Source organism: Cavia porcellus, unplaced genomic scaffold, assembly GCF_034190915.1.
Source record: "Cavia porcellus strain 051 isolate PalLab524CR breed Dunkin Hartley unplaced genomic scaffold, mCavPor4.1 scaffold_19, whole genome shotgun sequence".
NCBI lineage: Eukaryota > Metazoa > Chordata > Mammalia > Rodentia > Caviidae > Cavia > Cavia porcellus.
The window spans coordinates 3,008,453-3,032,395 of record NW_026947502.1 but is presented as its reverse complement, the minus strand read 5'-3'; the positions used below and the strand labels follow the sequence as shown (position 1 = coordinate 3,032,395).

The 23,943-nt window shown below is 47.3% G+C and overlaps 2 protein-coding genes and 1 long non-coding RNA gene across 7 annotated transcripts in view; 1 reads left to right on the top strand and 2 right to left on the bottom strand.

Annotated features, from left to right (window-relative positions):
• Positions 1 to 175: 175 nt before the first annotated feature.
• Positions 176 to 15,378, bottom strand: LOC100728946 (interferon-gamma-inducible GTPase 10). Of its 2 annotated transcripts, none has more exons than XM_063230541.1 (2): positions 14,473 to 15,378; positions 176 to 4,597 (listed from the first exon to the last, which is right to left on the bottom strand). In XM_063230541.1, the coding sequence occupies exons 1-2, from the start codon at positions 14,837 to 14,839 to the stop codon at positions 3,294 to 3,296; spliced, it is 1,671 nt and encodes a 556-aa protein (XP_063086611.1). In that variant the 5' UTR covers positions 14,840 to 15,378; the 3' UTR covers positions 176 to 3,293. The 2 variants fall into 2 exon arrangements, with proteins under 2 accessions (XP_063086611.1, XP_063086612.1); XM_063230542.1 differs by having other exon boundaries at positions 176 to 4,655; positions 14,473 to 15,377.
• Positions 13,724 to 17,411, top strand: LOC134471570 (uncharacterized). Its single transcript, XR_010041024.1, has 2 exons — positions 13,724 to 13,838; positions 15,437 to 17,411. It is a non-coding gene; the product is annotated as an uncharacterized LOC134471570 (long non-coding RNA).
• Positions 17,412 to 18,073: 662 nt separating this feature from the next.
• The window catches only part of LOC100730323 (interferon-gamma-inducible GTPase 10-like), a 30,073-nt gene continuing 24,203 nt past the window's right edge, over positions 18,074 to 23,943 (bottom strand). For 2 of the 4 annotated variants that reach the window (XM_063230547.1, XM_063230546.1), the window contains one exon: positions 20,232 to 22,729. In XM_063230547.1, the coding sequence (XP_063086617.1) occupies positions 21,430 to 22,620 (1,191 nt within the window). In that variant the 5' untranslated portion in view covers positions 22,621 to 22,729 and the 3' untranslated portion in view covers positions 20,232 to 21,429. Of the gene's footprint in view, positions 18,328 to 20,231; positions 22,730 to 23,943 lie in introns of those variants that run through there. The other 2 variants (XR_010041018.1, XM_063230548.1) reach the window with 2 other exon arrangements.

The following is a 23,943-nucleotide window of genomic DNA, read 5'->3' as shown; positions in this document are numbered from 1 at the left end:
GAGCTATGCTAACCCAGCAGTGGTTTAGGAGTCACGTGCCCCAGTCCCAGCATCACACTCTGGAGATCCAGCCATCCGCAAAGGCCCACCTATGACCGCACGAGGCTTTCGGGGAACTCCTGCATACAAGCCTTACCATTCTGCCCTTGGGCCCCCAAAGATTCATGTACATCCCTTCATGCAAAAGGCATTTATTTCGTATCCAAGAGCTGCCAAAAATCCTAACAGTTGCTGAAAAGAACCAGTCACAAGTCTCCTGAGGTTTAAGGTGAACTCTTAGCTCTGAGCCCCTTACAAATGAAAAGAAGGTTAAACGTGTCTAACTTTAATGGCACAAGATAGACATTTTCATTCCAAAAGTTACAAACAGTGCAATAGCTAGGAATGGGAACAAAGCAAGGCCAAAACCCAGCAGAAAAATAGTAAGTCCTGTTTTTCCACGTGCAGTATCAGAGGCAACCTTTGGCAAGATGTAGACGTGAAGGGTTGGGTGATGCGGCCCCAACAGCACTGCTGTGGATGCACCTCCAGGGCTTTCCTCTGGGCTTGGCTCTGTTCCCTGCTGCAGTGTTCCTCAGATGATCAGTGTTCCTGGCTTCCCCAGACTTCTGGAGTCTCCACTGCACTTTCGTCCTCACACTCACACTCAGGGGCACAGTGCCTGCTCGCCCAGCCCCTCTTCAGACATCTGCATGGAAGCCTTCCTGATCCCACAATTCTTACATCCTACATGCACCTAAAACTGGAGGCCCCTTTTCTCACCCTCATCACGGCCTGACATGGGAACAGTATTGGAATTCTGCTAAGTTGATTCCAATCTACTGCCTCCAGTGCAACCCAGGGCGAGAATAAACACACTCAGACATATTTACACATACGGGCAGACAAGGGGTCCAGAGTCTGGTCCGGATCGAGGTTCACGGAACAAAGGCCTTGACCCAGGGACCGACCTAGATGTTGTTAACTGGTGAAGAAGGGAGTGGCTCGAGGATGAGTGACCGAGAATGGTGGGAATTGAATGAGTTTGTGAGCTGGGCTGGGCAGGACGCCAGAACGTACCTCTGCAGTAGGCAGAGAGAAGGGTATACAGAAAGACCAGTCTGCATAACACAGTTGGGGTAGCAGTTAATGTTCAGGGGGCAGTACCTCAGTTCTGATGTGTAAAATGTTGTGCCCTGGGAAGACATAGCCTCTTATCTAGAGGCTTGAACCCAGCCAACAGCCCTAGAATAGTGGCTCTGCATCCCACTGGGCTCAACCATTTAGATAAACACTGGGTTGGCTTCAAAGATTCCACATCAGTCCTTCAGCCAGCCATGTCTACATTGCTTAGAGCCAACTAAGGGAAAGGAAATGGCCTAGCCAGCTCTGTACCTATCAGTACATGGAGAGAGAGCAGGTTCACGAGGGTGGAGGGAATCAATCTTTATTCAAGGAGAGCCCTCCAGGTGGTCCTCTTCATAAAACCACCACTATGGGGTCATCCAATGTCTGTCCCCAGCTAGAGCAGCAGCCAGGCTTCTTTCTCTCTGGGGTGTCAGGGTCGAATGCTTGGATTGCTGAGCGCTCGGCACCCAGTCTCTAGGATAAAACTGTCCAGGTGCCAGCATTCTGGGCATGGTTCTCGGGGGTGCTCCTCTCCGAGCACCTGCTTCCACCTTGATAACCTCAAGGCTGTCAAGGCTGGAATCCTGCTCTCTCCTGTGCTGGCCTCAGACCATCTTTTATGGTTTCCTATTCAACCTCAGCAACCTTCTCCTCTGCTCTAGCTAGGTTTACTGGTGCTTTATTGTGAACAAACTTAGAACTTTTTAAATCATTCTGCTGGCTCTTTTCCTGGATCCCCAAGACAGGTTTGGCTAAAGCTTCCAACAGGGAGATCCCACTGCCTTGTCAACGAGGCGCACTAAACTGGCTTTCTAAAGAGTGTTATTTTGGGGGTTCAAAATTCTGCTCTCTGGGTTGTTGGAAGTCTTACATGTAGCCTTTAGTGGAAAGGCCACATGAAGCCAGGCAGAGAGCATAATCACAGCTGTATCCCACAGCTTAGTAATTATCAACACCTGCAGATTCCTTTCACCTGTGGCAATTTCCCACCATGATTTTTAATGGAATTTCTATTTCTGCGCACCTTAAATATATTGACAGAAAATAAGGATATTATTATAAGTCTAAGAACAAAGCAATTATCATCATAAAAATTGATAGTTATTCCTCAGCATGGGAAAGCACCCGGTTTTGCCCTGCACAGTTCTCATCAGGGTTAATCCGCGAGCCAGGTGCCACACAATGTCCACTTCTGTCTCGTCTCGCTTCTGTCCTTGAGTCTGCTGCTGCCCCTGCTGTGTTTTTGTTCGCTTCACAATCACTAAAGAAAACCTGCTTTGCAGTTTCCTGTTCTGTGCTGATTTTGGTTATTCGGTCCTCAAAGTATCATTTAACGTGGGCTGGTGCTCTCAGTACTTCCTGAGCCCTTTTTGGTAGATTTCTGGGGTTTAAGCAAGAAAGTTTCTTACTGCTGTGTTTGGATCGCCACTGCGAAGTACACAGTACCTGCACGTGGCTTAGCAGTCAGAGGTTCATTGCCTAGCTTCATTATTTTTCTTTCTTTCTTGTTTTTCCTGCAGAGAGTATTAGATACAAGGTCTTTGTACTGTACCACATCTTCCCTGGCATTATATATATATATATAATATATATATATATATTATATATATATATACACGTAGGCTGCTGCGTCTCTCCCTGGCATACCAGTCTTCAAAATACCGAGTGTGTTCCTTAGCAAGCGTCAGAGTTGACCAAGCATTTGTTTTCATCGCGCCGAGGCCGTCTTTGTCCCCATCTCTATCCGGGACCTCTCTTTCCTCAGGACAGCTGCTTGGCACTTCTAAGTTGTTTTCATCCTTTACTTGCAAGGAGATGCAGTCAGCATCCATTGTCCTGTTAATGATCTCAATGTATAGATTTGGAGCAGAATATCAGGAATAATAAAGACATGCTGTGTACACATTTATTCAAAGCCCTGTTTTTGTCTTATTGTGTGTCAGCAAGTGTTAACAGTTAAATCATCGTAGAGAAGAGCCCTGAGTGTGAAGGAACCAGAACCCAGCGAATGTCTGGCTCTTTTAGCATAAAATGCCAGTTTGCTAGACTTAATTTTCTAAAGAAAGATCGCATGTGTGTGTATTGCAGGCCGGCCTGGCTGCTTCCGAGAGCCCTAAGCCGGCTTCCCAGGGCTCAGGCCCACTTGAGCAGCAAGGCGGAGGAGGCCGCTGGCTGCCTCAGTTTCCTTATTCTTGGTAGCCTTCCACAGAGTCAGCAGAGGCACCAAAAAGATCTTCTTTATCAAGGAGAACTTTCGCATGATTTGCCACAGTGTCAAGGAAATAATTATGTATATAAAAGGTCTTTGTGAAGTACAGGCCGGTGGCGATGGGTCCTCCGGTGACTGAAAGAACCGTCTGAACAATCTGCATCATCTTCTCTGAGAAGGACTCATTGCTCTCGGCTGACACCAAGCTGGGATACTGAAGGTTTGCCTTGAGGTCCTCCGCGGACACGTGCAAATCCTGGGGCATCTTTTCTAGGGATTCGTCATCCAGCCCAAAGTGGGACCTGTACAGGCCCAGGGTGTCCTCCAGCTTCTTTCTTTCACTGTCACTGAAGAGGCCCACGAGAGGGACAGTGGCTGTTGCTCCGACCTTCAGGGCCTCCAGCCAGATCTTCTGCTTCAGGGAATCTGTCTTCTGATTAATGGCAGGTTCCGTAAGGCTGGGCAGGCTCATCCTGAAGACATGACGCTTGTGAGCTGGCAGGTCCCTCAGAAGGGTCCTCTCCATCTCAGGAAAGTCATAGTCACCCACATCAAGGCTGGAAATTAAGAAGATCTGAGCCGCAGACACTCCAGCAGCCTTCAATTGGGTCACAATATCATTTCGCATCTTTTCCAGGAGTTTCTCCTTATTGAAGTTTCGTGGTTTTGCTCTTTCCTCATTGCTTAAATCAATATCAATTTTTGTTCGAACAAAATAGAATTTCTTCTTCATTTTTGCAATGGCTTTGGCCAAGTGTGCATCATTGTTTTTGAAGCGGGTGCAAGAGACGATCAGGAAAAGGTCATAGTCAGCAAAATTTACTTTCTTTAGATATTTTTCAGGAGAGAATTTCGTGGTCCCAACACCAGGCAGGTCCCATATTGAGACATTGGGAAACTTGGGGTGTCTGTACTCAGTCCCTTCCGTGGTGGTCTCGGTTAGCCCAGTGGCAGCTGCTCCTTCATCCTCGTGGGCCACCCCACGCAGGGCATTGATCAGAGTGGATTTTCCTGACCCGCCCTCCCCGGTCACTGCGATGCTCAGTGGAGCATTCTCGATGTCTTTCAGGACAGCGTTGATTACAGAAGCTGCCTTCTGGACGTCTCCCTGCTGCAGATACAACTTAATCATATCCTGATCTTTGTTGGTCAGGATTTTAGTTTCCATTGTGATATTTTTGAAATACTCCTCAAAGCTGGAGGCTAAGTCACCATTCTCGCCTGTATCGGGGTTTGTGGAGGAGGAGGAGGCCTGACCCATGGCTGTGAGCAGTCCAGGTACTGGAGGAAGGACACGGGGAGGTCAGAAGTCAACTCTTCAGGGAAGACCTTGGATTTTCTGTTAAGACAAAGCAGATCCTCATCCCCACCCTCACACTGTAACTGCAGAACCCTCCCCTTCCTCTTCCCAGGTGTTCCCGGGACTCCTGGTGTGAGTGCAGACTTGGGCCTACCCAGGCTGGGCTGCCCTCTGCCTGAACAATCCTTCGTGGACTTCAAGTTCTGGCTTTCCATTCCCACGGTCCTGCCCCTTCCACTTTGTTCATAATGTCTTAGTTATTTTTGTTGGGAAAATGATGTTTTCTTTGGGACTATCCGAAAAGGCAGCAGCAGACCATCACCAGATTGCTACCCACCCACAGCGTGACAGCAGCACCTGGCCTTGGGGTCACTCTAAAGCTGCACTCATCAAACAGTCTGATGGACAGTGTGAAAGAAATGATGGAGGGACAAATGGGACAGAGCAGTCCAGAAGCAGAACCACTTGAAGGCAAGCAAGCACATACAATAAGTCAAAGGTACCCTGGATAGAAGAAGCGCTGTAATGATTATCCACACGCAAGAAAGTACGTGTGGATACAGACCTTATACCCCTCACAAAAATTAATTAACATAAGGCTTATGCATTACCTTTAAAATCATGAAAGTCCAAGAAGAAAAAGAAATCCTGTATGACCCAGAGTATGGTGTTGATTTTGGATACAATATTGAACAATCTATGAGACATACATCTGATAAGGTGGACTTTCTTAAAATTTTAAAAGTATTGTATATAGAAGACATCATCACGAGAGTTAAAGGTGGGTCAGTGCCTGCAAAGCCTGTTGGCTGAAGAGCTGCCTCTGGGTGCACAGCAGTGACTCCAGCACGCAGGTAAGGGAAGCAAAGTTCAAAAGTTTAAGTCCAACATGAGACCCTGGCTCAGAGTAAAAAAAGAAAAGGAAAAACGGTCAAGGATGTGCCTCAGTGGTGATGCCCTGGATGCACTCTCCTGTGATGCAAATCAAACAATAAAAAATAAAACAAAGCAAGCACTCACCTGAGTGACTATAGAACCACAAGCATGAAGGACTCTAAAACTGAACGATGAGAAAACAGGCGACAGCATTACAAATTCGGACAGGGACCTCAGTACGCACCTCCCTGGAGAAGATGTGCGGGGGGGAAACGCACTCGCTGCTATATGCTGCGAGGCCATCCAAAGGGAAACAGTAAGGAGAAACCACCACAGGCCAGCGGGGCTGGTCGCAGTCTGAACACTGACACCAGCAAATGCTGGCGAGGATGAGGGACAGACAGACACACTGCACTGCAGGCGGAAATTCAAAATGGTGGCCCTGTTTGGAAGACAGCTCGGCAGCGTTGCTACACAAAGAAACATACTGAGCACTGAGGTCTCGTGACAGTTACCCAAAATACTTGAAAAGTCAGGTTTGTCCAAAAACTTGCAGGTCCACGTTTCTAAAAGGTTCAGTCGCAGGAAGTTCCTCAGTGTGACCTGTTTGTTAAGCTCTCATTGCTCTAGGGAGATACTGTTTAGCAGCCCAAAGAAATGAGACACAGAAGCATGAAGAGATTGGAAAGAGGCTAAGCCTTAAATGCATGTTTGTATATGAAAGAAGTCAAAAGACTATGTTGAGTGATTCCAGTTATATGAGACTGTGGAAAAGACAAAATAATAGAAAAAACTGAAACTCCAGTGGTCACCTGGGTTTGCTGTCAGTGAAAATGCGCAGCACAGCACATTTCCAGTGTAGTGAAGATGCTCCTCGCTACGGCTTCTGTCTGCATGTGCCCTCAAAGCGTCATGTGGTCATGGTGATGCTTTGGGAGGCGACTGGATTGTGAGGGCCTGATACTCACCAGGGGGTTAGTCCCGCAGATGAATTTAGAGCTAAATGTGATTTTGGGGTTTAAAGGCTGGTCAGAGGAGTGTGTTACTGGGGTCATGGATGGCCATGTCATGAGCTCTTTGTCCTCTGCCATTCCCCTCTCCCCTGCCATCTGGCTCTGGAGCCTGTGAGCTATGACTAAAACCTCTACAAACTGAGGGTCAGTAAACCTTTCCTCCTCTGAGCTGTGTGTGTCTCAGTGGTGAAGAAGTGACTAACACATCTTGGTGGCAGGAAAGTGCAGTGGTCGCTGTGGCATTACCTGATCACGTGATGTAGAAGCCTTTGGAATTGGCCTGTGAGAGGGATTTGGAGGTGGAGGATGGAAAACAGCCCCAGAATGGTGTAAACCAAGCTTGAGTGATTCTGGTTATAGTCCACAAGGCCAGAAGACTGATAAAGAAGCCAATGGAAAGGACCGTGCTGGGAGGTTTCATTGGAGAACAAAGACTGCATTGGCATCTGTAGTCTAAGCCATGTGTGTTATGCTGGAGCGAAACATTTGTCTGCATTTTGCTCCTTTCCTGAGACTTTGCAGGAGTGGGAGATGGAAGACCAATTCACTGGAAAAAGAAATTTCAAGGCTGACCAAGGTTGAGGTGGTGGCATGGGTGGTGTTGGTGGTTTTAGGCAGATCTGAGAATCAAGTGTAAAAGGCCCAGCATAATGATTTTAAATGTTAAGAGTTTGGCCAGAAAACAAGCTCCAGTAAAGCAGGAGGCTGCAAAATGAAATGTAGGAGAGTTTGGTTGCTACAAAACCAAACTTGATACCCATGCAAAAGAATCCAAGTACAGTGATAGCTCAGTTAGGCAACTAAATTCATTCATGACTCAGTGAAGTTCAGTGAAGACAGCCACGTTCCTATTCATGCAGGAAAGATAGCCTCAGTGGTGTTTGTCACCTGATGGAGAGTTCACAAGCAAAAGCAAAATTTTGCCAAACACTTTTGTTTGGAAAACAAAGTTTTTGCAATTTGTCACAACTGCTGTTTGCCTGTATTTTGGATCTGGACAAAACAATGATTGCCTTGAGGAAAGGCCTTGGGAGGAATCTGAAAGATTCCACCTTTCACAAACTTAAGGGTGGGTAAGTGAAGGACTTTGCTTTGAAAATCATCTGAGGGTGCAGCGTTGGCAGCCTATGGAATGCATGGGTTCCCAGTTGTCAGCTGACCACCATCAGCCATCCAGGCTCTCAGAGGCTGTGCAGCCACCAGCATGATACAAAAGGGGTTAGCTCTGCTCCAGCTGGGGGCAGACTTCAGAAACATTGAAATGGTTGTGGTTTTAGGTGCACAAAGAATGTGACAGTTATGGGGTCAGGATGCCTTCCACTCAGATTTGGGGAAATGGGCTGTGAGCTCTTGCAGTTCCTCCCCAGACAGAAGGCAATGCAGGACGCTGTCAGAGCATAAGGTTAAAGAGCAGCAGAGAACTTAAGCTTTTGGAGAAGCCAGGAACATGCAGTGTCTGAGGGAAGCTGGAGGGAGCAAAGCTGGAGCAAGAGAAAAGCCATGAAGGCTTCACACAGGCAGTGCCACAGGTTCAGGGCCACCAAAGGTCTTTGGAACTCACAACGCACCACAGCTGGTCCTGGGTGCTGGACACGGAGCTACAGGATTTAATGTTTGCTCTGCTGGGCTTCAGTCTTGCTTTTCTTCCATATGCTTCTGTTTCCCTATCCCTCCTTTTCGGACTGTGAATGTTTACTTCATACCCATGCATTTGGGCCATGTTTAACTTTCTGTTTGATATATATATGGGCTTATAGTGAAGTTTCCCTTAAATCTCAGAGGAGACTCTGGGCTTAAGACTTTTCAACAATCCTGAAGCCACTGGAATTTTGGAAAAAAGGGATGTGCATCAGTGTTTTTGTGCTCAGGGCATGATATTACAGCTTACATCTTAATGTCCCTGCAAGACCTCAAGCTTTCATATGTGGGGGTTTGGGAATGTAAGTGGATCATGGGAATGTGATACCAGGGCATTAGTCTGCTGATGAGTTTATTCCTGAGTGTGAGATTGCGAGGTAAAGCCTCAGCCTTAGTTTAGAGCAGGTGAATGTGGGGATTTGGCCTGAAAGGGTCACTCTGTATCCCTCATCCCTCATCAACCACTGCTCTGTGATTGCTATACCATGAGTAATTGCCCTCTGCAATGCCACCGTACCATGGAGGCAACAGGCCCATCAAGTCAAGTCAAACCTCTACAAACTGTAAGCCAAATCCAACATTTTATCCTTTAAAGTTCACGGGTTGGGGGTCCCTGGGCCATGTGCAGCAGCCAGAGCTGCCTGGTGGCACATTAGAAGGCCGCAGACAGGACCATGCACCTGGGTGCTGAAGCCAGGCACCGCTCAGTTATCTGAAGAGGCAGGATGCTGATCTATACATGGAAAAACCACATCAAGCTAGAATCTACCTCTGTGGAGGAAGGAAAAATGCCAGTGGAAGGCTGGAGCCATACATGCTCACTGAGACCAGTCCACATTGTACTGGGAGCACTGTGGAGTCAGGCAATTTAAGGTCAAGCTGAAGCCATGGCTGCTGATAGTGGGAATTACTGAGTCCCAAGCCCTTGGCACATGGCACAGCATGGAGTGGAGCTAAGATGGAGAACTGCATTGATTCCTGGTGACTGCTGGGAATTGGGTCCCACAGCTGCTATCACTGGCTGGAGGACATCTTGGAGTTGTGCAGAGCCTGGTGCAACAGTGGTGTCAGTCGGCTGCCCCTGGCACAGAGAGGACTGATGGGATATGCTGCGCCTGAGCTTCGCCTCTGGTTGGGAACCAGCAGCCAGGAACAAGAATGTCACAACTCTGTGATGTCCACAAGATATAGCCTAAGTTTCTGATGGAACTTGGGAGTCGACTGGCTCAGAGGCACCAAGCTACCTTGCACCGTCCCTGCATCCCTGCATGTACCTCACATTACAGTAAATTGGGGAGAACTGCAAAACTACTGACAGCATGCCCCAGAAAGACACTAAGTAATACAGAGAGGGCCAGAGATGCCCAGGACACCTGGCTGAAAGAAACCAGAAACATGACAAGAGATAGGAAAAAAAAAAAAAAAACAACCTCCAACTACTGACCCTGGGAAAATAAGCCCGGGCAAGATAAATACAGAAGAGAACAAGTGCAGTAATCATGCAATATTAGACATGGCATCAGCGGACATAAAGAAATACCTTTGTGACCTCATAGATGAATTTAAATCTGTACTTCTGATCCAAGTGAGGCAAGATATAAAAACATTAATTAAAGAAATGATAAGCTCTTCCCATGTGAACACAGATGGAAGACCAGAAGAACTGTGAAAAGGAACAGAAACCTTTGTAAAGAATATAAACAAAATCTAGAATACATGAAGCAGATCCAAAGAGATTACTAGGTAACTAAAAACTCTATTGAATGCTGGAAAAATGCCTTGACAGAAACTGAAGTTAGCCTTCTGAAATTTGAAGAGAGATTTATGATGTGTGATCATGAAAGAAAAGATCTCTTAAAAATAACAAGGAACCAGGAAGAAATAATTCAAAGGCTAGAAGACGACAAGAGGATTTATAACTTAAGAATAAAAAACATGAGTGAAGAAGCAGGAGTAACCACAAATGAACTACAAACACTATTCACAGATTATAATTAAGGAAAATTTCCCAAGCATAGGAAAAAGAAATGATATCTAGGTAATTGAGGCATACAGTACTCCAGCCACCTACAACCCAAACAGATCTACACCCAGACATAGAATAATCAAGATTCCAGAAATCTGCCATAAGAACAGAATATTAAAAGCAACCAGAGAAAAGAAGCAGATCACCTACAAAGGAAAAATTATCAAAATAATAACAGACTTTTTAACACAAACTCTCAAATCAAGAAGAGCCTGGGGGAAATAGTCCAAGCCCTGAAAGAAAATAACCTCCAACCAAGATTGATGTACTCGGAAAAACTCTCTCTCAAAATTAATGCAGAAACAAGTCATTTCCAAGGTAAGGAAGAACTGTGGGCATTCATGGCCACCACCCCAACCCTACAAAAAATCCTGAAGGACATTCCAGAGAGAGAGAGGAAAAAAAACCAGGATTCCAGCAACAGTGGCAGAGAGGCCTCAGTGAATGGGGCAGACAGTGGAATGAAGGAGTAAAGTGGACAAATAATAGCAGAAGAATAGAATAGCAGAGATGAGGCAGAGACGGAAAGCTATAATCTTTAATATAGATAGCCTTGATACACTAACAAAAAAGAAACACAGGCAGAGTAGATTAGAAGGCAGGCTCCATCGAAATGCTCTGAATAGGAAATATACTCAACCTGAAAGAGGGTTAATAAACTGAGAGTCAAAGTTTAGAAAACAATGCTATATGTGACAGGAAACCAGAGAGAAATAGGGACAACTCATCCAGCAGCCGCAGATAGACTGGAAAGCTATAACACTTTTGGGCAGCGTAGAACTACACTGCTGGAAGGAAGGAAAACCTTGTGACTTTAGTGAGTAAAGGAGCACAGCTCAAGATCAAGCTCAGGGGTAAAAAGGTTAGCAGCACTCAGATAGGTAACAGGTTGGCCTCCTAATGTAAAAATAAAGGAGGTAGTGGGATCCAAAATATACAAAGCACCCTGAGAAAGGGAAAGGGGAGGAATTGTCTAAAAAAGGAAGGCAGAGGACATTGTTAATAGTGTATCAAGATTTAAACGTCACAGAAGTCTTATTGCTCTGTTTAGTTTGATTATATTTTGTTCTAGTCTGTCTACTCATATTAGATTTCAGGGCACAGACAGCTAACCCAAAATAGCAGGTTATACCACGGTAACTATCCTTAATTTCCTATTAACTTAAACGCTGTATTACTTACATTGTAATACTATTGATCTTATTTGAAGCTGGTTTGTTAGATTGCTGTTTTGCCCTGACTGATTTTATTCGAATTTGGTATGCTTGATAGTATCATGTCTACGAGTAGAAGCAACTACTCTGAAGATGACAAGATATAAAAGATATCGATACCGGTTTTGATTATTAACTGCTTTCAAGTCCTACAATGTCTTCAAAATTGTGTTTTTATAAAAATAGCTATGTAATGCTATGCTTACCTATATAATGCCTGATGATGTGGACAATTCTATTGAAAATAACAAGGCATAACATAGTAACTACTGTAGATCATCAAATATTGTGGTCTTATATGTCTTTGGCATTTCATAGCAATTTGTTTTGTTGTCTTGTTTTGATCTGTTTTTCCCTATAATACAGCAAGCATAGATATACATGTAGAGATTCATACATGGGAAGAACTTCTAAACTATTTACGGGAACAGATTATATAATATACGATGTAATGAACAGATACTCTGAAGAAGAGACACTAAGAAACCCAGTGCTAATTCTGTAACATTATGATATAAAATCTAGCAATACTATCATTCACTAATCATAGTGATATTAGTCTAGTCTCTTAAGTTCAGTTTCAGCATAAGTAAGATAAGGACAGCTACTACGAAGAGAATGAGAGACATTATGGTAGTCATTATTGACTGCGCCAATGTCAGGTCTTGAAGACCTAAAAAGCCTTCGTCATCCTGTAATGATTTGATTAGCTCTATAATGTTCAGTATATATTCAATGTGTGTGAAGATGGGGACAACTATTTGGAAGAAAACTAGAGACAATAAGATAGACAGTGAAGATCTCAGTGGACTTGCTTTGAAATCTGTGTTTCTTTAACTTTTTTCCTTACGAACTGTTTTGATCTGTTTTGTTATGTTTAATATTACCCTCTCTAAGATACAAAACAAGTGTGTAGGACTGATAACTATATTACTAAATTTTTGTTGGATCATTGAGCAGAACTGTTTGCAGTGTCATTATTTGAGTGTCACTTTGTATGCTTTAATCTTATAATTTGAACAACTATTTCTAAGATGACAATATGTAACTTATCAACTAGTGATTTTTTTACTGTTTATTTTTGAAATTCTGTATTATTTCTACCCTTTTTTTCTGTTTTGTTTTTTTCTCTTGAAATCAAACAAATAAAGTTCAGGAGTTGGATATTTTGTCTCACCTTAGACAAAGCAACTAAGACATTTTTGCCACAGTATAAGAGTGGACACACGCCACCATACATTTGTCTGAAGCCTGGAATGCACAGCATCAAGAGCCAGCCCTAAATTAGCTGATCGTATTGGGTGCCACTCTGGAGGAGGATGCCAAGGATGGGTGAGACCATGCATGCGAAGGGACAGTGAGTACATGGAAAAGCCCTGTCGTTTCCTTTAAATTTTTCTCTGCCACTAAAACTGTTCTAAAACTTAGAGTAGTAGAAAAAGAGAAAGAACATGCTGGATTATCACCTCGGGCTCTGTCAGGGCCAGGGCAGCAGAGCGGTAGCCCTGTCCCCACCACACCGCAGCTTTTGTACTAAAAGGGGCAGGGTGCGGAGAGGCTGGGTAGTGCAGCGAGCATCACTGGCAGAGGAACGGGTGTGGCGACAGAGTTGATGAAGGCAGGCAGGGCAGGGAGTCCCCTCTGCACCTTCTCTGGGGTCACGGAATTCTCCTGGCTCTAGGCTCCTTGACACCTGCTCCTCCTTCACAACAGAAGCCTTAACCCTTACAGCAGGGCAGCAGAAGGAACCAGAACCGAAGGCCAGGGAGTAAACCTGATGAGTGCCGTGAGGACCGCCACCCAGAACCCCAAAGAGATGAGTTTAGACGTTTGACAATTAGAAGCAAGAAACCTCCAGTAGGATGATGTCAGGGCAGAGGGCAGGCTGAAGAGAGATGCCCTTGGCAACAGGGTGGGACCAGCTACATGGTGCAGAGCTTTCTGGACATCACCTTTTGCGGCCCAGGAGGACAGAAGACAGCAAGGACAGTGTGACAAAGACTTTTTCTGAGTGCCCGTTGGATCTGGTTTGGAGAGTGTGATCAAGGAGGCAGGCATTCTCCAAGAGACACACACGAGCAGCGAGGACCCAGCTGGTGAGACCTCAGCCCGGGGCGTCACTGTCACTGTGTGCATTTCCGGGGGAGGGCGGGGGGGGGGCCCCGTCAGTGACATGGAAGTGTCTGCTGAGTCTGGTGCTGATAAACTGAGCAGATAAACAGAGTGGGAACCAAGTGACAGAGAACAGATTGAGGACATTCAATTCTGGGTCCTGAGCAAATTTCAGCCACACAGAGCCCCGCCTACATACGGTTCAAGGGTCACACATCATCTAAGTGGATTTCTATTAAATATTACTTCCTTTTCCACAGTCAACTTGTGGTGGCTGGGGCAGAGCACTCTGCAAGACGCCTGTCTCCTCCTCCTGGAGCCATTCAGACTGCGCTCACGGAGTGTGAGTAGGAGAGACTCGGGGGAGGGAGGCTGGAGTGTGACGGTAACCACGGAGGACCTTAGGTGGAAATGGACACATAGATCCTTATCTCGTGACTGTGCAAGACCGTTCCTAGGGTTCACCCTAACTGTGATCTTAGCAAACCAACGTCTGGGCTGGGAGCCAAGGTGAATCCCCCTCCAAGTGCAGAGCTCTTTCACAAGAGCCAGAGGCCAAAGCCAGCATTTGAGGGGGAGAGGTGCACACAGGGATCAGAGCAGAGCAAAGGGGCCCCCACACCTCTGGTCTGATGAGAGCCGTGTGCTCTGGCGGTTTAGATACAAGGTTGGGCATATGTAATGTCAGAGGCTCTCACAGAAGGGCTCTGCCCATGGCCCTGGTGTCTTCCAGGGGTCCTTCTGCAGTGCATGGGGGAAACCTTGTCTGTGACTCAGGTCTTAGAGCGCCTAGACGCTTACACTGTCCACACAGTTTATACCTCTGCACACCCCACCCCCTTAGTCCAAATATAGCATCTAGGTACTTCCACCGTCTGATCAAGCCATCCATTAATTCTAAAGTATTATTTCTATTAATTCTCTACTGACTCTCTATTGACTCTATAATCACCCATTCCAAATATGTTCTCACTCACCAGGTCCTTGGAGAAAACAGGTTTGTGGTGTCAGAGTGGAGCTCTTCTGTATGTCCCCTAGAAGATCTGAATGTGCGGGGTGTGGTGAAGCCCTGCTGTCCACACCTGTCCTCCCTGGGCAGTGCAGGTCAGGGCCAGGCTCAGCACACAGGAAAACTGCACCTTGACTGAGGAGCTGAGGACTGAAACCTCCCCAGGCTCTGCCCTCCTCAGGCAGGAATCTGAGCAGCAGCAGGGAAGGGAGGAGCCCAGAGCTCAGGGCCCTGACCCTGCAGGGACAGGAAAGTGAAACTGAAGGTGCTCTTCCCGGAAGCAGGGCCACTGCCAGGCAGGGGAAGTGAGAGGCACCCTGGTTATTCTTTCTCATCGTTTTTCGGGGACTGGGGAGGACTGCTGTGTGGGGAGAGAACAGGGCGTCCCAGGGCCTGGGCACAGGTCACCATGAGCAGACTCCAGCTTTGGCCAGGCAGGAGCTGAGCCAGACTCACAGAAGGGGGCTCAGCCCTGGGCTGACACCACTCAGGGCTCCCTGTGAGCTCCCACAGACCAGACTCCATGGCAGCGAGGCCCAGGCAGCAGCAGGTGTGTGCTGTGTCCCTGTCCCTGGCAGAGAGTTGGCACTGGAGTTTCCTGTTCAAGGACTGTCTCTGTTAACCTACTGTGGACTACCAGCAGAACTTGGGACTCTAGGCAGGAACAGATAAACAAGGGGCTCAAATCCAAACATGCACTAGAAGAACTCACAGAAAGCAGGAGGCTGCTGTGTGTGCCCAGAGAGGGCTCACAGGGGCAGGGTCTGGGGGCACAGAGCTCCACAGCCTCTCCCATGGGTGCCCACCCCAGGTCCCCAAGCTTGTGATGGCTTCCTCAGCCCGACAGCTGCTGGGGCTTCTCACTCTGTGAAGGTCCGGTAGATCTCTAACTGCAGGATCCACACCAGTTTCCTGTCCCTTTTCCTCTCCAGGAGTCCGCCTCCCCCAAGCCCCGCCCCTGCATGCAGTGGATGTTTTTTCCCGGAGTTGCTCCCCATGCTGCATGTACCCAGGATCCCACAGCACAGCTCTGTGTATTGTTTGAAGGCCAAGTGCGCCAGGTTACCTGAGATGAGCACACTGTAAACCCCAGAGGCATTAACATCCTGAAAGGGAGCTGCCTCTCAACAATTGAAAACATGGAGTAAAACATGTACTGACTGAATGAAAAAGTAGGCAGGGGTTGGAAAGAGAAGTAACAGAGGGTAGAAATCAGGAGCTGTGGAGCGGTGCTGCCAGGTGAGCCCAGCGCTGTGCTTCCCGCGGCTGGCAGCGGGGTGGAATCCAGCAGCACAGCGCAGCCTCCACGGGGCTGAATTCTGGCAGCTAGCAACAGAGGGGCCAAGGAAGGAAAGAAGAAGCCCTCTGTGATCCCAAGAAGACCACAGGAGGACTCTGAGTGCCAGGGGACTTGGAGCGACTCGAAAAGTGGCAGCACAGAGCAGCCTGGGCGCCTGGCCCTGCTGTGGGACAGACAGGCCTGCTGGCAGGTCCACCCCCCCTGAGCCCAGGTCACCCTGCTGCAGCCAGAGGCCGGATGTGGGTCAAGCTGCACGGAGGGGCCCCTGTGGTCCAGCCTGTCACCTGCCCTGCTGTCCTGCAGAGGAGAGAGGGGGAAAGAGATGGAGGCCCTGGGCCCTGAGCTCACTGTCCCCTCTGTCACCCATGCTGCTCTATGGAGGTGCTGAGGTCCTTTGGCCAGGGATGCCTGCCCCAGCCAGACCAAAATCCCCAGGACCTGTGCCGCAGAGATGCTGCGCTGAGGAGCAGTGTGTGAGCACAGAGCTCCCGGAGCCTCACCTGGCCTCACCTGCCAGCAGGTCCCTGTGCCAGGTCCCTCTCTGTCTGTGAGCAGTGGTGGGCGGGAGCTACTTCTGTCCCCTGCCTGTGGCTGACTCTGTGTGTGGAGGGAGTCACCCTAAGCACAGGCCTCCCCTGATGGCTCAGTCCTGTTTGGGTGTGAGAGTATTGGTCCCTTGGGCCCTGCCCCTCTTCTGCCAGGCAGGAGGCTGGCTTTCTGCCCTGTGCTGCTTCACTGAAACCAAAAGGGACATTTGGTTAAGGTTAAGGTAAGAGATTTTTATGTTTTTCTTTTCTTTATTACTATCTTTTTCAAAGGGAAAGTACTCATGGACATCTGACCGTTACACGAACCGCCCAGGGTGCTGCTCAGGCTGGGTAGTGGAACCCTCGTCCACCCCTCCCTGCGGCAGCCTCCAGGGCCAAGCCCTTACCTCTGCACAGCAGGCAGTTATCGGGGTCCCTTAAAGAAACGGGGTGGATGGTAGCACTCCTTGTACAGCAGTTTTACATGACTTTATAGTTTTCTGTGTCTATAGGACTATGTTTAGTTCTGTCCTGCTTTGTTCTGTTTCTCCCTCTAATATAGAAAGGAGAGAAATACATGTAAAGACTCATGCATGTGTACAATCTATAAACATTTGATGAGAACTGATCTTATGACACATGATAAAATGAACAAATACTTTGAAAGAAAAAAAGGGGCACTGCAGTACCCAGCGCTGATTCCGGGGTGTCATCATGTGAAATCCAGCAATACTATGAATCTTTGTTCAGAATGATTTTAATCTCTATGATTTGTTTGGTCTCAACATAAATGAAGATATGGAAAAATGCGTACATGTCTAAGTGTATAGGATTGACAGCCACATGACTTAGGTTTTGTTGGATAGTTGAACAAAACTGTTTGCAGTCTCCCTGGTTGAATTCCCATTTGTATGTTCCACTTTTGTATCTTGAATAATTATTTGTGGGGAATAATATGTAAACATGAACTAGTGATTTATTACTGTTTATTTTTTTCTTTGAAAGTATGTACTATTTCTGCCCGTTTTCTGTTTTGTTTTGTCTTTATTTAAATACAATTAAAAAAAAAAAGAAACAGGGTGGAAGCCTGAAAATGATTTCTCGTGCAGAGCATTCTTAGCTTTGTGACTGTGGTGAGCCCTGTTTGAAACAGATCTCTTGCATCCCAACAGAAGCAGTAGAAAGAATTAGAATCTTATGTACCTGTCCTGACTCTCCAAGGTGAAGCGATCATTATGTTCTGCAAACTTGTACTGACAAAAAGAAAAACCTAATTACCCCCCTACAAATGCACCTGCCTGGGGTAGAGAAGCGGCCCCATGACTGCGGTGGGTGTCCCCGGGGAGGTGTGCAGGGCCAGCACAGCTGGAAGGCGAGACCCATTCCTGGGTGGCCAGGTGGGGCGGCTCCGTAGGACACGATGCTTTTAATCAAGTTGCTGCCAATGATATTTAACATTTAGAGAAAACCAAAAAATACACAATTTGGTGAGCCTGCGTATGAACTGATTACTTCTTTAGTTTTGTTTTTTGACTTTTTGTTTTTGTTTTGATTTGCAGTCCTAGGGCTTAAACTCAGGGCTTCACACATGCTAGGCAGGTACTCTAGCGCTGAGATACATTCCCATTAGTTACGTAAGCTTTGGAAAATGCGAACATTTGAAATATATTATTCTTTCTGCCTTTTTCAGTGGAAATTGATGTGAAGAGCAAGTTCTCATCAATCATTTGGTTACGATGCAATTTGTATAGGAAAAGCAATTTTAATACTCCCCTATAAAAAGCAATGTTATTTATTCACTTGGATACTCTTAGAGTCCCCTGGCGCAAGAGAGAAGCAAAGTACAAAACGAACAGCTTCCGTGAGTTGAGGACGTGGACGGGAGCACACAGCCCACGGCGCTGCGCTGTCTCCTTCTCCTGGACAGAGAGGCAGAGGGTGATGTGACCTCGGACTGCAGTGGATATTCATGCTGTCTGAGGAGCCGGTTGGGATTCTGTGTGCAGACAGGAAGGGGGGTTGCAGTTAGGGCCGAGGGAGCAGCAGGAAGCAGGCGGCCCGCTTTGGCCTCCTCCACGTCAGCCCACCGCCATCACGGTGCAGGAATTTATTCTAGGGCAAGAGCCTTTCACAGACCAGTTTTTAAGCAGGGCTGGCCCGTTAGCACACTGCAGTCCATCCGTGAGTGTACTTTGGTTGCTCTGGGACCTTATTGAAGTTGTACTCTAGCAAGAAGAGGTTCGTTATATTTGTATTATACCAAAATACCTGTAATGTGGCCTACTGTTCTAGATGCGTGTTTCTTTTCCTCTGGGTCACCTAATTGCCATGTTAATAAATGCTGTCCTCTGTAAAGAATTGTAAAACCGGGCTGAGAATTTAGCTCAGCGGCATAAGCACCTGCCTTGCAAGCAGGCAGTCGTGAGTTGGATCCCTGGTACCGATAAAAAGGAAAAGGACAAAAAAAAAAAAAAAGAATTGTAAAACCTCCTCTAACTGATATGTTAACCATTGTTGCCCTCTACAAATAACAGATGTGGTGCTAAAATAAGCTAGCAGGGGCTGTTAATTACTGCTAGACTGCTCTGTCCTCTCCTGAGGAAAGCAAAGGTCTTCCTCATTAACAGTTTTCCTGATAAATTGTGATATGTACTTAAAGGTGGCTAGTGTAGAGGAGCAACACACACAGCTTTTGCAGTCTCCAGCTGCGCTGTGTCGCTGGGCTCAGGGTAAAATAAATCAGCGCTTGCCTCATTTTTGAACTCGAGTTTGGGGACTTGTTTGTGGATTACGAGAACTGACTCAGACAGCTTGGACGTTTCAACTGCAGCTGTGTCAGGCATGGGTCCTCTGATTGACCTTCTGCTCCTGGTCCCCTTCCCAGGTTGTCTCTGAGCCCTTCGGACACACCCACAGCAGTTTCGCACACTTCCGCTGTTGTATAACCCTGTGATTCAGATGTCCCTTTCTCTGTGCTGGCTGAACTGAGGTTTAAATCGCTGTCCAGACTAACAATGTCACGTGCTGTTCTAAGGCCCTGTGTAGATGCTGGAGTGTTCCCTGTTCCTGGGTTGTTTGTTCCTCTGGCTTCTCTAAATGCACAGATTAAAACAGGTTTTTAAAGAAAAAAGTCACGTATTTGTACATGTTTTCTCCTTAACCACTTCTTACTTACTTTTCCTTTTTTATGTCTGCATCTTTGTTGTTTATGATGAAAGTCTTGCTACCAATGGTGTCATAGTTACTGCTTTTGCTTTGTGATAAAGTCACAGCATGCCACAGTCCAAGGAAAACAATGCCCTTACAACTAGCGTTGTTACTGTCCATAGAGCTATCAACAGAGGGTAGGACTTCTTTCATTTGTCTCTGTTCTATCAGTAGACACCAGAAGTTTACTGTCATCATAATATGTTTAAAAAGCTTAAAACAAATTTTCTTTAATCCAACAGACTGAGTTAAGTTTGTTTGATTTTGGTTTGAATTTCTATAAATACAGTTTTAAATTTTTATTATGTAGCTATATATATAAACACACACACACACACACACACACACACACACACACTTTCGGTTTTTTTTTTTTTTTTTGGTAACGGGAATGGAATTCATGACCTTGTACTTGCCGGGCAGATACTTATACCACTGAGCTAAATCCCCAGGCCAACACACACATTTTCATGCTCACAAGATAAAATAATATGTATTCAATGATCTCCAGCTTTTTTCTCTGTCTCTCCACCCAGAAACACCTTTTTTCTAAAAATAATCATGTCTGGCTGGGTGTGGTGGCACAGGCCTGCAATCACAGCCTTGGGGTTGCTGAGGCTGGGGGTGGCCATGACTTCAAGGCCAGCCTGGGCTACGTAGCAAGACCTTGTCTCAAAAACCCAAAATCCAGCAAAAGAAACAAAAAATGACATTTTATTTCAAAGTTGTTTCCATTCTTTAACCTACGTGCAAAATATGTTTCTGTTTTGAGCTTTCTTGAACCAGAAGCAACTTATCACAGTGTTTCTGGCACTGGGTACACTCTGGAATGGGTGGGCAGGATATCCCTACTTCCTGCCCTGGCTATTAAGGCTCCTGTTTTGGAGGAACCTGTTCAAGAACATTCGAGCTGTTTACAATCTTTCCCACGTCCCATTTCCAACAGCTGCATTCAGTAACCTTCAGCATTTAGCTATTTGCACTTCTCCAAATTTTGTGGCGTAGTGTTCAAAGTGGGCTCACTGGGTCAAACACATGTAGAGATTTCATGCAGACTGTTTAATTTCCCAAGCATGGTTTTTAATCATTTTTCTATTGGCAGCAGCTTAATATGTAAAATGCCATTTTCTACAATTTCACCCATAAATTAGATTTTGCAGTTTTCCCAACTACAATAGCTGAGAAGTTGGATCTTAGTGTAGTTTCTAATTTAACTTCTCTTAATAGGTGGACATGTTTTCATATATTTCAGAAATTTTAATGCCTCTTCTTTTTGTCCAGCTTAATTTTATTACTATGCTCTCCTCTCCGGTGTCTCACCCTCTGAAGTCCAGGGGGAACGTTCTGTGTTGAAGAGCGGGATCCCCGGCTGCAGTGCACACTCCTTGCAAGGCATTCCTGCCCGCTGTCCTCACAGGAGGGCCCTGGAGGAAAGTTTCACTGAGCTGCGGATTCTCTGCCTTATCTGGTCACACACAGTGCTCAGCTCACTGCCTTTCAGGTTTACCTGAAACTATAAACCCGGAGGGAACAAGAAGGACCGTAGTCAGCACTGACTGTCCTATAATGACAGGAATGAACACTTGTGGCAGAACACCAGGGACATTACAGACATGCAATGCACACTTCCCTGTAACGTATACTGGGCTGTGGCGGACCGCCCAGCAGTTCTTGGCTGCCGCGTCTTCGGTGAGCGGAGTCCCTGGTGTGGAAGAAGCAGGCTGCGGAGTCACAGTGAGATGTCCGCTCCTCTTGGCATAAGGCCAGCCTCCTGTACCATGCTCACCAGCAGGGGTCACATCTGAGCGCATCCAGCCTGGCCAGCTGCCTCAGGGGACCTCAGTAGCCACCCCAGTGCCCTGAGCCAGGAGAGCAGGAGGCTCAGGCCACCTCAGTTTCCCTCTTTCTGTAGCCCCGCAGAGCCAACAGAGGCACTGAAAAGGTCTTCTTTTGCAAGGAGAGCTTTCACATCACTTGCCACAATGTCCAGGAAATAATTTTGTAAATAAAATGTCTTTGTAAATTGAAGGCCGGTGGCAATGGGTCCTCCGGTGACTAAAAGAACCATCTCAACCATCTGCTTTGTCTTCTCCCAGAAGGACTCATCGCTCTCGGCTGACAGCAAGTCTGGAGACTGCAGGTTTGCCTTGAGGTCCTCCAGGGACACGTGCAAATCCTGGGCCATCTTTTCTAGGGATTCGTCATCCAGCCCAAAGTGGGACCTGTACAGGCTCAGGGTGTCCTCCAGCTTCTTTCTTTCACTGTCACTGAAGAGGCCCACGAGAGGGACGGCGGCCCACGCTCCGGCCTTCAGGGCCTCCAGCCAGATCTTCTGCTTCAGGGAATCTCTCTTCCCATTGACAGCGGCTTCCGTAACGCTGGACAGGCGCTGCATGAAGGCGTGACGCTTGTGGGCAGGCAGGTCCCTCACGAGGGTGCTCTGCAACTCAGGGAAGTCGTAGGCACACACATCAAGGCTGGAGACCAAGAAGATCTTATCGGCTGCCACCCTGGCCTCCTCCAACTGTGCCAGACCGTAATTTCGGATCTCTTGCAGGACCTTGTCCTTATCAAAGGTCAGTGGCCGCGCTTTTTGACAACTGACTAAAGCATTATCAATTTTCGTCTGAATAAAGTACACCTTCTTCTTCATTTGTGCAATAGCTTTAGCCAACTCTATATCGATGCATTTGAGGCGGGTAGCAAAGATGATAAAGAAGAGGTCGCACTCAGGAATTTCCTTCAGATACTCCTGCAGTGGGAAGTCAGGGCGCCCGAGGCTGGGCAGGTCCCACAGTGTCACCCCCGGGCACTTTGGAAGAGTGTACGCAGTTGCCTGCAGGGTTATCGCCACCGGCCCCGTGGGAGCCACATCTTCCTCTTCATCCCCCGTCCCCCGCAGGGCATTGATGAAAGTGGACATTCCTGCTCCACTCTCCCCTGTCACTGCGATGCTCAGGGGCTCATTCTCCATGTCTTCCAGGGCAGCTTTGATTGCAGAAGCCGCTTCCCGAAGGTTCCCCTGCTCCAGATGTGAGCGAATGAAACCCCAGGCTTGCTGTGAGGAGGTTTGGCTCTTCATCTTCAAATTTTTACAAACCGTGCAAAGGCTGTAACAAGCAGAAGTGGCGTCCTCTATGTAGACGGTATGCAGGAGGAGGACCTGGGGGTGCCAACCGCACTGGAGGGAGCTGCAGGGGAAGGTCAGGGGTTGGCACAGCAGGGAGGCCTCGGGCTTCCTCTTAGATCCCCACAGAGCCTCCCCCCAGCCCCTTCCCTGGGCCCCCAGGCCTGGCCTGCACCTCTGGGCCAGGTGCAGATTTGGCCCCGCCCCAGGCTCATTCAGGGCCTGGACTGCCCTGCTCCTTCAGGATCTCTTCACTAATTTCAAGGTCTGATGTCCTGTGGAAATATCTGTGTCTCCTACTAGTTATATTGTTTTAGCTGTTTTCGTTGTTAGGAAAATAACTGCATGCGGTGGCCATCTAAAAGGTAGCGGCTGAGCACCACGTCCCTCTGCTGTGTGAAGGTGACGCCTGGCTGCATGGCTGACCCTAAAGCTACAATGGTCACGCCAGTGTGGTGCTTGTGAAAGAACAGACAGGTACCGAGTGGAGCAAGGCACAGAATCAGCGTAACTCACAGGAGCGCAGTCAAGGGAGCTTAGACAAGAGGCGAAGGCAACCCAGAGGACCAAGGGTTCCCTCTGGAAGCAGCGCTGGCCCAGGCCGGCCCTGTGATCCGGAGCTCACACCCTTCACAGAACTGAACCTAAGTTGGGTATGGACCTAAATGTAACAGGCAAAACCACAGAAATCCAAGAAGGCAACAAGACAAAACCCGTAGGACCCAGGAGGAGGTGGGTAAAAAAAAAGAACAGAAAAGATAAACATGAAAAAATCAACAAGGTGCACTTCGTTAAAATTTAAGAGTTTTCACTGTGTAAGGCAGTAGCAAGGGAGCGAAGACAGTCTGCGGACTGGCCAAAAAGTGTCTGCAAACACCCACGTGTGGCAGTGCACATCTGTGATCCCAGTAGGCTGAGAGGCAGAGGCAGGAGGGCCACGATGCAGGACTAGCCTGGCACACTTAGCCGGGGCACAGCTCAGCGCAAAGGGTCTGGAGCCAGCCGGGCCCGTGTTTCAAGAAAAACAGTTACAAGCGACCTGCAATAGTATAACTCAAACTGTGCAGCGGACTCTTAAAGCCGGACAATAAGAAAACAAACAACGCTATGAAAAAGGAGCCGAAACCTTAGCAGACCCCTCACCGAGAAGACACTGAGATGGACGCAGGCATGAGCTTCTAGAAAAGGCAACATTATGAAACATTTGAAAACTCAGGGATTGTCAGGGGCTGAAGGCTGGCATGCGAAGGCCCAGCACAAAGGACTTTAGACGAGAGA

Coding starts and splice junctions, on each gene's coding strand:
- LOC100728946 (XM_063230541.1), bottom strand. CDS start 14,839: ATGAGAAAGAATAACCAGGGTGCCTCTCACTTCCCCTGCCTGGCAGTG. Junction 4,598..14,472: donor CTGTTTTCTCCAAGGACCTG/GTGAGTGAGAAC, acceptor TCCTTCCTCCAG/TACCTGGACTGCTCACAGCC.